The sequence below is a fragment of the Coregonus lavaretus genome, assembly GCF_964263955.1.
Source record: "Coregonus lavaretus genome assembly, contig: HAP1_SCAFFOLD_2581, whole genome shotgun sequence".
NCBI classification, from domain to species: domain Eukaryota; kingdom Metazoa; phylum Chordata; class Actinopteri; order Salmoniformes; family Salmonidae; genus Coregonus; species Coregonus lavaretus.
Genome location: NW_028166485.1, coordinates 60,625 through 76,759, shown reverse-complemented (window position 1 = coordinate 76,759; position 16,135 = coordinate 60,625). Strand labels below are relative to the sequence as shown.

The 16,135-nt window shown below is 46.2% G+C and overlaps 1 protein-coding gene across 2 annotated transcripts; it reads left to right on the top strand.

Moving 5' to 3' along the window:
- Positions 1–733: 733 nt before the first annotated feature.
- On the top strand, positions 734–8,017 carry LOC311114650 (interleukin-11-like; the record flags this gene model as incomplete). Of its 2 annotated transcripts, XM_084189893.1 has the most annotated exons (5): positions 734–1,139; positions 2,119–2,285; positions 5,456–5,548; positions 5,693–5,854; positions 6,152–8,017. In XM_084189893.1, the coding sequence occupies 5 exons, from the start codon at positions 1,133–1,135 to the stop codon at positions 6,335–6,337; spliced, it is 615 nt and encodes a 204-aa protein (XP_084046019.1). In that variant the 3' UTR covers positions 6,338–8,017. The 2 variants fall into 2 exon arrangements, with proteins under 2 accessions (XP_084046019.1, XP_084046018.1); XM_084189892.1 differs by lacking the exon at positions 734–1,139 and having other exon boundaries at positions 1,983–2,285.
- Between the last annotated feature and the right edge of the window lie 8,118 nt (positions 8,018–16,135).

Sequence of the window (16,135 nt, the reverse complement as noted above, 5' to 3'; positions counted from 1 at the left end):
CCCTGGAGAGGGAGAGAGGGAGAGAGGGAGAGAAAAAAGAAGGGGGGAAAGTGGAAATAACAGGATGATGTCTCAGGAGGGACTGTCTGAAAAAAAGGAGAGTGAGGGGGGTGAGAGAGAGGTGTTTGCTCTGTGTATAAACTATGAAGTGGGGAACGTGCCATATGTAGCAGAGTCCTACTGTAAAGCCACAGTCAGAAAACATTTTTAAAGCTCAGAGAAACACAATAAACAATGAGAGAGAGAGAGAGAGAGAGAGAGAGAGAGAGAGAGAGAGAGAGAGAGAGAGAGAGAGAGAGAGAGAGAGGTAGATCCAATGTATAAAGGATACAGTACTGGAGATGGCTGATGTAAAATTAAACAATGGCCTTTTAAAACTTCTGCAGTGATAGAGAGAGGGGGGAAGAGATTTGGAGATGGCAAGATAGAAAGAGGTAGATGGACTGATAAATAGGTAGCGGGATGCGACGGAGGAAGTGTAGGCTACTGGAGATAGGGACAGGATGGACGAGAGAAAGTGATACAGACAGAAGAAAAAAATGAAAAAACAACGGAACATTTTAAAAAATTTGCTAAGGGAGACAGACAGCGCTGGGAGGGAGGGGAGGAGGAAAGAGGGAGCGCGTGTGTTTTTATGAATGAATGTCGGTGACTCAGTCGATGTGTCATACAGCCCAGTCTTTATAAAAGGACGTTTTAAACAAGCCTAAACATTTCACTGCGCGAAATTTTGACTTACACACACTCGCATCCATCTCTCTGCACTCGTCCGTCTATCCCTCCCTAACCATTTATCTGAGTGTCTGTCTATCGTTACTATCAGTTCATTACCAGAACTGATCTCAAACTTTACTGAACAAAAAGTTTGGAGGCATTGTATTTTATTTATTTATTGGATAGTTCGCACTCATTCCTCTACTTTTTCATTCATTCATTCATTCTCTCGTCCTTTTCCCCTTCTCCTTCTGCAATCTCTTGCGTCCTTCACTCTTTTCGCGGAGTGTGAAAGCTAGAAGAAACTGGAGCACGTGACAATTTCCGGAGTTCGATTTATTTATTAATTTTCTTACTTTATTTATTTAACTATTTATTTATTGCAACTCGTGCATTTATTTATTGGACACGAACAAAAATGAAATGTAAGTGCCTATGATCTTTTTCTTTCAAAAAGCCATTATTCTTTCAATAGATTCTTAATTTTCTTATTGTCCTTTCTAACTTGTCTTGTTTAGTTAAGCCTATGTCTAATATGTTGGCATAATAATATGCTGATACGATTCTGAGGGTATGATCATTGATTGGGCTATTCCATATTCAAATGCAATTACTGAGCATGCAAATGTTACTTAATTGTCTGTTTACATAGCTAAGCATTGCCATGTTCAGTGACCACTGAGTGCTACATTTGTTTCAAGAAGCCTAGACACTAACGTCTTATAGCAGCAGTTGGTTAAAGTTTGAACAAGGAGTGATGCTCTCCTGAGTCCTGGCTTGTGGTTCTCCTGTAATTACCCAGGCATTTATCATTTCAGCAGCAATTGGGACTTTCTTTACCTTGTATTTGAACTTGAAAGAGAAGGAATGAATGAGCTTACTGTTACAGAGCTGTCTTGGCTTAGGCTATGTAATTTATGTCGCATCCAACAACTGATGTATACTATTGCAGGTGTGACAATTGGAGGCATTCATGAAAGTCGATTATTGTGAAGGAGATCAACATAATATTACAGTGTGTCATAGCATTTCATGAATTAGGCCAAGTGATTTGCATTTAGGACTCTGGTCACATCCAACAACTGATGTGCAGGTGTGACAATTAGAGGCATTCATGAAAGTCAATAATTGTGAAGGGGTTGTTATTGTTAATAATATTATAATGTGTCATCGGATTTAATTATTTAGTGATTTGCATTTAACCTGTGAAAACATGACTCTGCTGGCTTTGTGTAACTCTGAAGGATTTCACTGCCAAGTCTGGGTTTATGTTTACATTATGGTGCAATATCTCTGGAGAGATGAAAGCCGTACCCCGAGGTCATTATCATTATATCGACATGACAGCACTTCTCCGCGGTCATATAAACCTAATAATTGCTTCCGTTTCCTCCCAACCCCCAGTACTGGTCGACTCCTCCTCCTCTCTGCTGCTCTCGCTGCTATTGGCCCAACTGCCTTTATTTACATCTGCCGTCCCCGCCCCCTACCGGCGGCCGAACGTCGTGCACGAACTGGACAGATTGGCCAATCAGACGAAGAATCTGCGGCAGATCACAGCAGATCTATTGGTGAGTGGAATGTTAATGTATTCACTTCTGATGTCAGGATGGGGGGATTGCTATGCTGGTCTGGGTACTGTATTGATTGTGTGATAGCGATCATGCCATTACAACTTACCTGAGGCACATGAAAAGAGACTGGCTGAAGTTGTTGTCCAATAGCTCACCTTTATGACCCCTTAATAACTACTATGGTTTCATAGTGATTGCATAGAGCAGTCATAAGAAGCCATGCTCCTCCTGCCTCACTCTCCCTGACTTTGTGACGCAATACAACTCTGGACAGTTGAATTGGATAGTTGCCCTAGATGTCTTATTCTTCTTGTGCTTCTAGTTCCGATAGTGCAGTAATATCTAGCAAGATATTACTTGCTAGATATTACTGCACTGTCGGAACTAGAAGCACAAGCATTTCGCTACACTCGCAATAACATCGGTAACCATGTGTATGTGACCAATACATTTGATTTGATTTTGATTTGAAGTTAAGCTGCTTGTGTTGTGCTGTCAGCCAGTGTATGAAGAGTCCCTTAGCCGTGTGAGGAGGACAGCCAGGGCTGGCGTCATTAGCCGTGTGAGGAGGACAGCCAGGACTGGCGTCATTAGAGATTTCACTATGTGAGGTCAGCCTTAATCCAGACAGGACAGGACTGGGCTCGGAGGCCGACCGACCGTGGGGAGATCTGCCTCAACCTCCTGGTCTGACTGAGCCCTCATAGTAGGAGAAAGGTGCCTCTGGACACTGATCTCAGGTCAGTTTAGTGTTTCCCCCCCTAATGCTAAGGGTTAGGATTGGGGGTAGGTACGCTAGTCCTAGATCTGTGCCTATGGACAACTTGTACCTGGAGTAGAAAACACACACACTCAAAGAGAATAGAAAGTAACTACCGGTAATAGTTATTTCTGGAACTGATTAACTCCGTTTATTAGCTGTGAGGAAATGGAATGTGGATTGGCACCTGTTGCTTATCTGTTGCTGTTTCCTGAAGTTGTTCTAATCTAGATGGCCAAGTAAAAGCGTCTGGGGAGTTTGTATTGAAATGGGAATGATTGCGGTGTACGTTAGGCCTACAGATGTGATGGAAGTGTCCTGTAAGCAATGTGTTTGAACAGGTGAAGCAGAACATATCCTTATCTTTGGTTATTCATGACCGCAAGAGATTCTATTTTTATATGATGTAAATCAGAAACCACATTTGTTTAAGACACGTAACTGAAAATAGTTACACACTCTCTAGTCTCTGGTAAGAGGATTGTTCAATAAGTGTGTGTGTGTGTGTGTGCAGTATCTCTGTATGAGGGCACAGTGCTATAGCAGTAGTGTAGTATGGGGGCCAGATGTGAGGAAGAAGCTTTATCAAAGCAGACAACGCTGCACAGCAATGGCAATATGCTGCTTTGACAAAATGTTGTGTTCGTTTTTCAATGACATTAAGGATTTATTTTGGTTTATTTTCTTCTTGTGCAGAGTTCCAATGAACAGGGGTCAAGGCTAGAAAAGAAAAATAGAATTGGTGTCAACGGAAAGTCCCTGCAAGAAAGTAATACAACTGTGTGTGTGTAATGTTTCTACATGTCTGTTGTGTGTTTTCATGTGTGTGTCCATGTGTTGTGTGTGTCAGAGTGTGTGTGCATTGAGGGTGCAGTAAATAGTTGTGGTTGTGTAGGTGTGGTGTTTAGTGTTTGGTTTTCGGTCGCCACAGCAAAGTGACCTGATAAAAATCACAGAGATTTATCACATTCCAGTATTTGCATTCAGGAAGATTGTTGGGGGGGGGCACACACACAGTGATGGGGTGGGGGGTGCAAGGTTCAGTTGAGTGAGGTCATGATGGAGAGAACGAGAGAATGAGAATGGGAGGATAAGAGAATTACAGGCTGAGACTGAGCAGATAAAGAGATCAGAGAGAGATGCAGGAGAAGTGGTCACCAGTGTGTGTGTGTGTGTGTGTGTGTGTGTGTGTGTGTGTGTGTGTGTGTGTGTGTGTGTGTGTGTGTGTGTGTGTGTGTGTGTGTGTGTGTGTGTGTGTGTGTGTGAGGAGCAGAGGGTAAGATGGAGGGTAGAGAGGAGAGGAGAGAGAGAAATAACCCAAAGAGGGGTGGAAGGGATAAGAGGGGTGGGATTGGATTAATTCTGAAAGAAAGACAAAACATTAAGCCACAAACATTAGTGGTGTTTTGTAAAAGACAGAGAAGCAAGTGAGTGAGGGAGGGATGAGAGAGAGAGAGAGAGAGAGAGAGAGAGAGAGAGAGAGAGAGAGAGAGAGAGAGAGAGAGAGAGAGAGAGAGAGAGAGAGAGAGAGAGAAAGAGCAGAGAAAACAGAGAGAGAGAGAGCAGAGACAGAGAGAAGAGAGAGCAGAGACAAGAGAGAGAGAGAGCAGAGAGAGAGAGAGAGAGAGAGATATGAAATGAGATGAGGGAAAACAACAACAATAATAATAGAAAAACACGATGGTAAAAGCACAATGAGGACAGAACAACACAATAGCATGAGGAAGCATTAAGTGTACACAACCCATTGTGTACCACCATCCATAATGTTTTCCTAATGCTGTTATGTTTCTCCACTGATTGGTGCTCTGACGCACATGGCGTTAGTCACTGTTGCGCTTCATGTCATTCTCAGTCATTTACATTCTACTCATAAATCACTTCTTCACCTGTTAAGGGCCCACAGAGGTACAGTAGCCAGTAGCGGTGCCCCTGAGTCTGCTGTGATGTGGTCTGTCTCCCCCTAGTGGTGGCTGTGAGCAGTGCAGACATACTCTGGGGATTGTACACACGTTACTACACAGCATTACGTAATCTCAAATTTTTTATAGCTGCGACCCTGGAGTTTCCCTGCAGCTCTGTGTTGTCTATCCCACTCTGAGCTCTCTTAGTCAGAGCATATGTTGTTCTCCTCCTCTCCCAGTAGAAAACATCCTGTGGTTTCAGGTCACTTGCTCTTATTGTTGACGTTTTCGGGTTACAATCTGGGTGAACTCTCCCTGACCCAACCACACTTTTCTCAGGGAAAGCTACGGTCTCTAGTCGTGGCCAGACCAGACAGTCATCTGATCTAAGTGCTGCTGGAATAATAATTTCCTTATGCTTCCGTGACTCTTGTGAAGATGTGCAAATTTGTGAGGATGTACTTGACTGATGTAGCGTGTTGTTTTGTCTGTTTTTCTTACAGAAGGAACATGCGTTCGAGACAGACCCAGAACAGCATAGATTTAAGTCCCTGCCAGTAATGAACAACAGAGCCAGTGACATCAACTCCCTTGAGGTAAATGTGTTTTAATTTGTTTGTGTGTGTGTGTCTATATGTATTTCTGCCTTCCAGATGTGTTCTGTTATGTCCCAGACATTGATACTAAATCTCTCTCTTTTTCTTCAACTCTCTCCCTGCCCCTCTTCTTCTATCATCCAGATGAGACCCACTCTCTCTCAGCTCCACTCGGACTTGAAGTCGTTTGAGCACCATTTTGCCTGGTTGAGCAGAGCATCAAGGAAACACCACCACCCTGCTCTCCCTAAACTGGGACAGATGATCTCACTCATCAAGTCTCTCACCAGCATGCTAGAGCATCAGGTAACTGCTCTGTCCAACACTAATACGGCTGATAGATACAGTATGCAGCGTAGTACATTTCTATAATTTGGATATTATATACATATGAGATTTTATCAGATAGTTCTACTGTTCTTACGCTGTGTGATGATCTAATAATGGGATAGCTCTGTAGTTCTTGCACTTAGGTTCAATCATTACATTACATTTAGGCCTGTTGCATCACATTCCTTGGATGGGAGGTACAGTAGTCTAGCCTAGCACTTCAGACAGGAAATCTAAACCATCCCTCTCTCTCTCTCTCCGTTCTCCTCATAGATGGTGAGAGTTGATGCTCAGCGTCTCTCTCCTCCCTCTCCCTCGCTGCCACCTCCCCCCCCATCCCAGTTTGATGTGTTACAGTCTTCCCAGGAGCTGCTACTACAGTTCAGACTCTTCTGTGATTGGGCCCAACGAGTGTTCTCAGTGCTCAGTACAAAGTCCAAAATGTCTGCAGTACAATGATGATTCCTGAAGTGCTATAGTCTATAGGGATGCACAGAATCCACACTACAACCAATGGGGATCTACTAGCTTCAACCGGCACTACAACCAATGATGATCCAAGAAATCCACACTACAACCAATGATGATCCAAGAAATCCACACTACAGCCAATGATGATTCAAGATAACCACACTACAACCAATTATGATCCAAGAAATCCACACTACAACCAATGATGATCCAAGAAAAACACACTACAGCCAATGATGATTCAAGATAACCACACTACAACCTTGTACTGTTGTCACTGAACCTCCATCCTCATCGTAGCCAATGAGGGAGCTCCATATTCAAACTACAGCCTATGAGGATCCACCATATTCACACTACTACAACCAGTAATGGTCTTCAATATTCACTAACATGTCACTGCCACCCCATCCTCTCTCTTAAATACCTTGTTCCTGACTATGTGTTATTTATGTATTTATTTATTTATTGTTAGTTATTTATTTGATGTCATTATTTATTTGATATTGTAACGTGTCACTTATCATTTTTACTTACATTATTGTCGTGAATTTAGTTTCTTGTACCTTATCAATACTCCTATTCTGTTCTCTCTCTCCCCCTTCATCCCACCTCTCAAAGTAAACAAGGAGACCACACAGTAGCACTTCCTGACTTCTTACAGTCTGTAATGATATGGATTGTATTTTCAACCATTTAACTTTATTCGTTTATCACACCTGTCTCTTCACAAAGAGTAGCCTATTTCCGCCAGTAGATGTAGCAAACATACTTGGCTTGTAGCAACCATATTTTGGGAGAGCGTACATGTATTTTTCTTACAGTGCTGTACTTTACCTTGTAGATTTAGGGTTACTCATAGAATCTTCCGAACATGTTAAATGTGTCACCTGTTTGGTTTTGTAAACTGTTAAGAAAGAGATTGTTATGAACCATGCATCAATCAGGATGTCAACACAACATAGGGTAGATAGTTTTTCCATGGGTTTAGTTGCTATTTACAGAGTCTGTGTCCCGCATGGAAAAATAACAGGTGGCATATCTAACGCTGTGGTAAAGGTTAATGAATATGCCCTGTTGCTAAGCACTGATCTAGGACCTGATCTAATCTCTTTGCACAAACTTGTTAGGATTAGCCTTTTGAGTCAGCTGATTCTGAATCTGTGCCTTGGTACACATGATGTTTGAGCATTTTAGTGACATAAATAAGAAATGAAAAAACACCCCAAGCCTTAAAATACTATGTATTGTGATATTGTGATACTACGGTTCTGCACAGTTGTACATACTTGTACAATAATGTAAATTGTTGTATACAATGCAATTGTGTATTATAGTTTTCTATGATATAATGTAGAATACTCTGTCAATGCTATCCCTATCGTTTTGTCGCAATATCAATATTATTATATTCTAGTATTTTGTTACAGTATTTACTATTTATTTAAGTTACTTTGGTGGAACTATTTATTTGCGCTGCAGAGGAGCAAGTCTCCTGTCGTTTTTGTACTTTTATACTGTTTTTATTCATATTTACCATTTTCATTGCTATCATCCATGTTGAAATCATTGTAGTACCATGCCTGAATGCGGTGGGAAACCTTGTGCTTGGGGTCTCCACCACACAGACTGACTGATTGGCCTAAATGTGAAATGTGTGTCTTGAAAAAAAAGTAAATAAAGAACATGAACAATGAGATGGGCTATTCATGTTACTTTGTCATCTTTTCACTATTAGGTAGGCCTACATATCATACTCTTTCTTTCTTTCCTTCCCTCCACCATTCACTTCGTCAAGCATCCTCCTGTGTCTCCTCCATCATCACACACAACAGGGCCTTGCCTACATTCTACCAGAAACTTCATTACCCATCAGGCACTGTAGCAAGCAGAGTTGATAAACCTGTTTCCAATGAACCTATAATAAGCCTTTTTATATTGGGGGTTTTAACATTCAAATAATGTGTGAATTCAAGTACTAAATCACAAATTAGTACAGTATTATATATTTTTTAAACAGATATAGAGACAAGATTTGACTGTTGAAGCTCGTACCCAATGGCAGTGGTGCATTCGGGGCTAGACCCAGCCTATAGCGATCGTCGTTGTTGGGAGGAGGCAGCTGGTGGGTGACTGCTAGCTAGCTAGTTAGTTTGTGCTCGGGTTTATTGTTAAGGTTGTATGGACTAGCACTGCAAGTCTCAATCCCTTTTTACAATATCAACAAAAGCATTAACCATGAGTTAATGATACTAGGTGAGTAATTGTTGCAATATTACTAATGCACCATTCGTATCAAACATTATATAGCGAAGAATGCCGTACGGACGAAGGCTTATAGATTCGGAGGCCAGTTGCAGAGGAGGTATTGAAGGCGGCAGCTGTAACATTTTCTGCTTAGAGTTAGCATCATAGAGTAGGTGTATTTGTTTTTTTCTGCATTTTAGCTTGGAGAAACCCCTCTTTTTCGCACACGCTCATCAGGGACAGACCGATATAAACAGAAAGACGAGGAGGGAGAGGGGAGAAAGAAGAAGAGGAGAGGGAGGGATCGGGAGGAGGTGGGATTTAAAGGGATAGGCTGGTCAGTCTTTTGGCCGACTTTATTATTTGTAGACGTCTGAATAATTGTAGATGGAGATCAATGGTTGATGTTGCTTTGGTGTTAGTTCCTGGACCTTGGACATTGATCAATACTTTGTGTTTTATTTTATTTCACAGTCCTACTCTTAAGAAAGGAGACCACAAACTACATCAGCTCAGCTGTTGTTTCCTCACACCGAGGAACACAGCCACATAAGCAGAAGGAACCTTTTCACCAGCAATGAATGAAACCGGGAAAGAAGAGACACAGCTTCACCAACACTAATACACACACTTACATTAATACCAAACATACAAGCTTTTATTCTCTAATTGCGTCTTGCCTCAACATGGCAAACTCAGTGGCCACTCTAGTGGTCCAAGCGGAACTATTACCCCCTCAATCGTCCTCCTCCCTCTCTCCCTTCCCCTCGCTGCAGGGATCAGGAGAAGGGGAGGAGGACAGGGAAAGGGGGGAAGAAGAGGATGGGGAGAAAGGGATGGTGGAAGGGGGTGAGGATATAGTGCTGACCGGGGTAGGGGTGGAGATGGTGACGTCATCGGTCCTGGCCGCACCCCATCTCCAGGAGCACCCTGAGCACCCGTTCCAGTGCCTGGACTGTGGCAAGAGCTTCAAGTGGTCTTCAAGGCTGGCACACCACCAGCGCAGCCACAACAACGAGAGGCCCTACCGCTGTAACCTCTGCCCCAAGGCCTTCAAGGGCTCCTCCGCACTCCTCTACCACCAGAGGTACTGCAGGGAAGGGGGGGAGAGGGAGGGAGAGGGGGACTGGCACAGTGAAAGTTAGCAATAGAAATGTTAGCATCTTATGCATCTCAGTTTATGAAGGGTATTCTTCTCCTTGTCTCCATCTGTTTTCATCTGTTTAGTTCTCTCACAATAATACAAATGAGGGAAATGCGAAAAATGTGAGCAATTTAATGGAAGCCTATTTAGGGCCGTGGGAAACTAGTGGAATAGAATAATCAATACAACTATGAACCCTTTCTGTAGATGATATGATGTCCTGTAGATCGGTTGAAGGGTCAGTAGATTGTTTGTTTTTCCTGTGCAGGTCTCATTCAGGGGAGAAGCCCTATAAGTGTGACGACTGTGACAAGGCCTTCAAACGCTCCTCTCTGCTCCAGGTGAGAAACACTGGGCAGTAATGGTTCCCCCTTTTTGTGGTAAAAATTTGTTGAAAGTTTTTTGCTTTAAAAAGTTGAATGTTACAGTAGTAAAATGATCCTCTTGGGGTTAAGGGACCAGTCACGGATGTTCTCCTCTCTCTCTACTTGTGCATGTCTCCAGGTCCATCGTAGTGTCCACACAGGCCTGCGGACCTTCCAGTGCCCCTACTGCCCGCTCACCTTCAAGTGGAGCTCCCATTACCAGTACCACCTGCGCCAGCACACGGGCGAGTGCCCCTACCCCTGCGACAGCTGCCCCAAGGCCTTCAAGAACTCCAGCAGCCTGCGTAGACACAAGAACGTGCACCTGGGCCTGAAGCCCTACGTGTGCACCGTGTGTACCAAGGCCTTTACCCAGTCCACCAACCTCAGACAACACATGAGAATCCACACAGGAGAGAGGCCCTACATTTGTGGAGAGTGTGGACGCAGTTTCACACACTCATCCAATCTGGCCCTGCACCGGAACTCTCAGAGTCACACTGGTGAAGGAAAGGGGGGGAAGACAGGGGGAGGCAACATGGGGGATGAGATACGGGAAGTGATAGTGGGGGAGGAAGTGACATCACAAATGTTGACAGACATGGGCTTTGTGAGCCAGGAGGCCATGGTGGGGGTGGGGGTGGGGGTCGGGGAGGTGTTCCTATCGTCAGGTCACCAGACCCTCCTGCCCCATCTCACCCTAACCCCCACCCAGGGGGGCGTGTGCACATCCAGGGCCATCGGGACAGAAGTGCACGTGAGCACGGAGTCGGGCGCCAGCGTGCTGCTGTACAGCTGTGGCAGCTGTAGTCAGACGTTCAGCACGCGGACAGAGCTAGAGGACCACCAGGCCATGCACCTGGGTCCCGGGGAGGAGGGGGGCAGCGGGGTGGGTGAGGGGCCAGGGGGAGAGGGAGAGGTGGGGAATCTGCTGGCTGACTTTGAAGAGGTGGTGGAGACGACGGCAGCAGCAGAGAACGGACACACTACGGCTGAACTACTGGGACTGACCGGGGGAGTGGACGGAGGGGTGAGTAGTGGGACTCTCTCTCTGCCTGGGGAGATTACCCCTAAGGCACTGTTTTAGGATCACAGCAGATTCATCCATTCATGATCAATATTTGGTTTCTTACTCTACACTCTAGGTCAATATCTCAGCTGATATGACTGCCATGATGTTGATGTTGTTGTGCAATGACTCTGGCCTAATAGTGTTTTGTCCCATGTCAGAATATGGGGACTACCCAGGCCCAGTTTGACCTGCTGCAGAGCTTCACAGTGGGGGCTCAAATCCCTGCAGACAGCGTGGAGACAGGGGGTAACACCACAGGTCCAGGGACGGGGGCGGGCACAGAGTGTGCCTACTGCGGGAAGAGCTTCAAGACCAGCGGAGGGCTCAACAGACACCTGGCACAGGTAGCAATCAGCTGATGGGCTGCACATCCTCACTACTATGTCATCAGGTCTCTGTCCTGGATGCCAGTCTGTTTCTACTTCGTCTAACTTGGGCCTAGATTCAATCAGTTCAGCATTAACCTGTGATAACCGACAATTGCATAGCATATCATTGCTTTTGTTTGAGAGCTGTCAAATCCACATGCAGCTCCTGGCGGTATGCCTTTCGCCGACATTGCCATTGGATGCATTAATAGAAAGCCCCTCCAGCCATGTTACAAGTTCGAACACTGGAATGTGTGATGGAATCTACACTTCGATTAGTCTGAACTGATCTACTCCTTGGTGTCAGTAAAGCTGACGTTAATCGGATCTATAAATAGTCTGTTTTGATGACCCTCTCTCTTCCCAAATCTTCTTCTCTCCCTCTGCTCCCTCTCCAGGTCCACTCCCTCTCTCCCTCCCAGTCTCGCTCCCAGTTCAGCTGCTCTGCGTGCGACCGCTCCTTCACCCTCCTCTCTTCCCTGCTCACCCACCAGCACTCCCACACCCCCGAGCAGCGCCTCCTGGCCGAGGCTGAGGCGGAGATCGTCTGCCCCCCGTCCCTGTCCCTGTCCCTGCCCCTGCCCTCCTCCCCCAGGCAGGGGGACAAGCACCAGGACACCCAGGGGGAGATCCACGTCAGCCTGATGGCTGTGACAGAGGAGGGGGACAGGGAGGTGGCCAAGCCATCCACCAGAGCAGTGGTCAAGGGCCAGAGGAGAGGAGCGGCTAGTAAGACTGCTGGGGGGAACAATGGTGAGTTAGTCTTTTTCTTTTGGCTTTTTGATAGAAAATACTTTAAAAAGGGAGATATCTTGACAGTAACAGAGCCTAGCCTACAGCTGCTCATGAAATTACCTGTATAATTCATGTGTAAAAAAAAATATAACATTATTCACCATTCTCCCTCTCCTCATCACTGTGGGTACGGTACAGAGAGGCCGTACCGTTGCTCTGAGTGTGGTAAGGCCTTCAAGGGTTCGTCAGGTCTGAGGTACCACATGAGGGACCACACAGGAGAGAGACCCTACCGCTGCACAGAGTGCGGCAAGAGCTTCAAGAGGTCCTCACTGCTCTCCATACACCAGAGGGTAAGACGTATCAGTCAATTTCTAGCTCGCTAAGGCTGCGTTAAGACAGGCAGCCCAATTCTGATATTTTTTTCCCCTAATTGGTCTTTTGACCAATCAGATCAGCCCTGAAAAATATCTGATGTGACAATATCTGATATGATTGGTCAAAAGACCAATTAGTGAAAAAAATATCAGAATTGGGCTGCCTGTCTAAACCCAAGCTATGGCATTTGTCACAAGGTGCGAACAGCGACACTGCTACGTTATAGCAGTTTATGGCCTGCTTTTCTTGTTCAAACTTTTGAATGTACCTGTACTTTCAGAAGAATCCAGGCCGTCAACATTTATTTTCTGACTGATCCCTCATCTCTCCTCTCCAGGTGCACACAGGTGTGCGAGCGTTCCAGTGCCCCTACTGCCCGCTCACCTTCAAGTGGAGCTCCCATTACCAGTACCACCTGCGCCAGCACACGGGCGAGCGGCCCTATGTGTGCCAGGAGTGTGGCAAGTCCTTCAAAAACACCAGCTGTCTGAGGAGACACAGTCAGCTCCACTCTGGCCTGCGCCCTCACATCTGCCCCATCTGCTCCAAGTCCTTCTCACAGACCTCCAACCTCAAACAGGTCAGCACAGATAGCTCTGCTATGGCTGATACTAGGATTCTTATGATATTGTGTACAGTGGCTCCTTTGCTCCATCTCTCTATATATATATCTCTCTGTCACCCAATCTTTCTCCTCTCCCTTTATCTTTCTCTCATCCTCCCTACCCTCCTCTCTCTCCAACAGCACGAGCGCACCCACTCAGGCGAGCGGCCCTTCCAGTGTGCCCAGTGTCATAAGAGCTTCACCCACTCCTCCAATCTCCAGCTCCACCTGAGAACCCACTCCTCCAGGAAGGACTACAAGTGTCCCTTCTGTGGGAAGGAGTTTGTCATGCACTCCTACCTGCAGAGGCACATGAGGACTCATGGGAACGGGGCTGTGGCAGGGGACGCTGGGGTGGGGGGTAAGGAGGGGGGCAGGGGAGGTAAAGGGGGTGGAGGGGTGACAACCACCACCACCTTACTAAACCCCATCACCCTGGAGACCACAGGGAACTCTGGGTCTCTGATCGTGTCTCAGCCAACGCTGGACATTCCCCCCAACACCTCCCAGAACTACTTCATGATCCAGACAGCCAATGGGCTTCAGCTCATCCCCCTGTCTGCCCCCGCCCCCCCTCCTCCCCCTCCGCCTCCCCCCCAGACACAGTACATCCTCCTACAGTGCCCCTCCACCAATGGGAGCCAGCCCAGCCTGATTCTCGTCCCCACCACAGCGACCAATCCCCAGCCCACCCTGGATCCCCAGGGCCTCCCATTGGTGCAGACAGTTCTAAGCCCTGCCCAAACCCAGATGCAACATTTTCAGAACATATCCCAGCAACAACAGCAGCCCAGGTTCATCATCACCACCAACAACGTAAACAACCCTCCCGTTGCTAAGACAACAACTCCCTCCCAGAACTCTATGCTGAACAAGCCCATATTAGGGAAAAGTAACCGGACAGCCAGGACCAGGAGAGGACGGAAACCCAAAGCCGCTGTAGGTCGGAAAACGACCACCTCAGTTGCTACGACAACCACCTCTGTCACCATAACAACAGCCCCTGTCAGTCAGTCGGGGGATGTAGTACCTGTGTCTAGCTGTAATGTAATTAGTGTCACTCCAGCTACTGTTATTGCTGCCAACACTATGACATCATCATTGCCATCGTCTCTACCCGCCAAGTCACAAGGTCCTTCCTCACCACCAACGGCCTCTGTCTCTGTTTCTACCCCCTCCTCCTTTACCTCTGCAACTGTTACCTCAGGACCCCTAAAGGTTGCCACAGTTAACTCAGTTACCATGGTTACACCAGCCTCCCTGCCCTCTGACCCTGTGGCCTGGGTTGGGGAACCCCAAACCGCCCCAGAGTTGGGCAATACCACTGAGCAGGACATGAGAGGGGAACAGTATGTCCTCTGCTTCCAGAAAGAAGGAGGGAAGAAGGAAGAGGTAAAGATAGGAGAGGAAGGAGGGTCCTACGTGTTGCAGTTTGAAGGGGAGAGGTGCGGGGAGGTGGGGCAAGGAGGAATGGGCAGAGAAGGGGATGGGGAGTCATACGTGCTGCGTTTCCAGACTGAGGGAGAGACTGAGGGAGAGGGAGGGAAGGAGAAAAGAGGTCTGGTGTCACTGCTGCAGGAGTGGGGAGGAGAGAGAGAAGGAGAAAGACGAGTAGGGGAGGATGGCGGAGAGGGAGAGTCCTTTGTGCTTCATTTCCAAACAGAGCATCAGAGCGAGGAACGGACCACTTCTGACAGTAGCTATCTAGAAGGCCCCAGCAACAGCCTGGAACTTTCCTGCCCGCCTCCCCAGGCCTTAATGCCTCTGAATGGGCAGGAGGTGGTGTTTGAGCTGGGGGATGAGAACAAGATGGTGGGCCAGGGGTCTGGAGAGAGTGTGCAGATGATAGCCCTGATCGAGGGGGAAGGGGAGGGAGAAGGGGGCAATTACAGTGGGGCAGTGGGGGCAGTAGGGGAGGGCAGGGGGCCAATGGAGGGCATCTTTCAGCTTGAGGGAGGAGAGGGGATCGTCATAATTGAGGTTAGCACCAGCAGTCTAAGAGAAGGGGGGATGGACAGAGGAGGGGAAGGAGGAGTAACTTTAGAGAGGAGTGAAGCAAAAGGAGGGAGTGGAATAACTGAGAGGCCTGAAAAAGACAGGAACTCAGCAGAATGCATTGAAATAGAGACTGGAGCGAATGAAGGAGAAAACACAGCTACGAATGGCCCTACACCTAACTCTCAGTTCAATTAAACCTAAACCAAACAACCACTGTCAGGAAATGTGTGTGAAGGCGTGTGCATGTGTGTGCACACATGAATGTACATATGTGTGCGCGCAATGTGTGTGTGTGTGTGTTTTCGATGTGGAGGCCTTTTCCAGCTACTGAACTAAAGGAGAGTAATTCAGAAAGAGACTATAGAAAGTACTACAGGAAATAATACCAAGGTGCCAGAAACACAAAGAGTTAAATTCAGTGACTGTTATCAAAGAGGGACCTCAACAAAGTACTAATGACTTATGAGTTTCAATTATACTGTCATGTTGACAGTGTTGATATAAAATGCCTATGAGTTTTTTTGCGAATGAATACATGGCTATATTGGCTCGGTTTCACTATAAATATTGATACTAGGAAATAGTCATTATTAATAAAGTTGTTAATCAAATCAAATCAAATAAGTTCTAATGAATGTTGATTAATTCACCTTTCTAATTTCGTTAATATAAATATTTTACTTTATCTAAAGAGGAAGAGGGTCTGCTTATAATAATTGACAATTCCACTTTATTATGGGAAATAGCGGTTCTCCACTGCGTAGTGCGACTGACCACGTTCACGTAGCAGGTTAGTACATTTTCTGCGGTGCAGGTACTCGCTACGCAAATGGCGTAAAGACAGCATTCATGACAGTAAATGTGATCGTAAAACT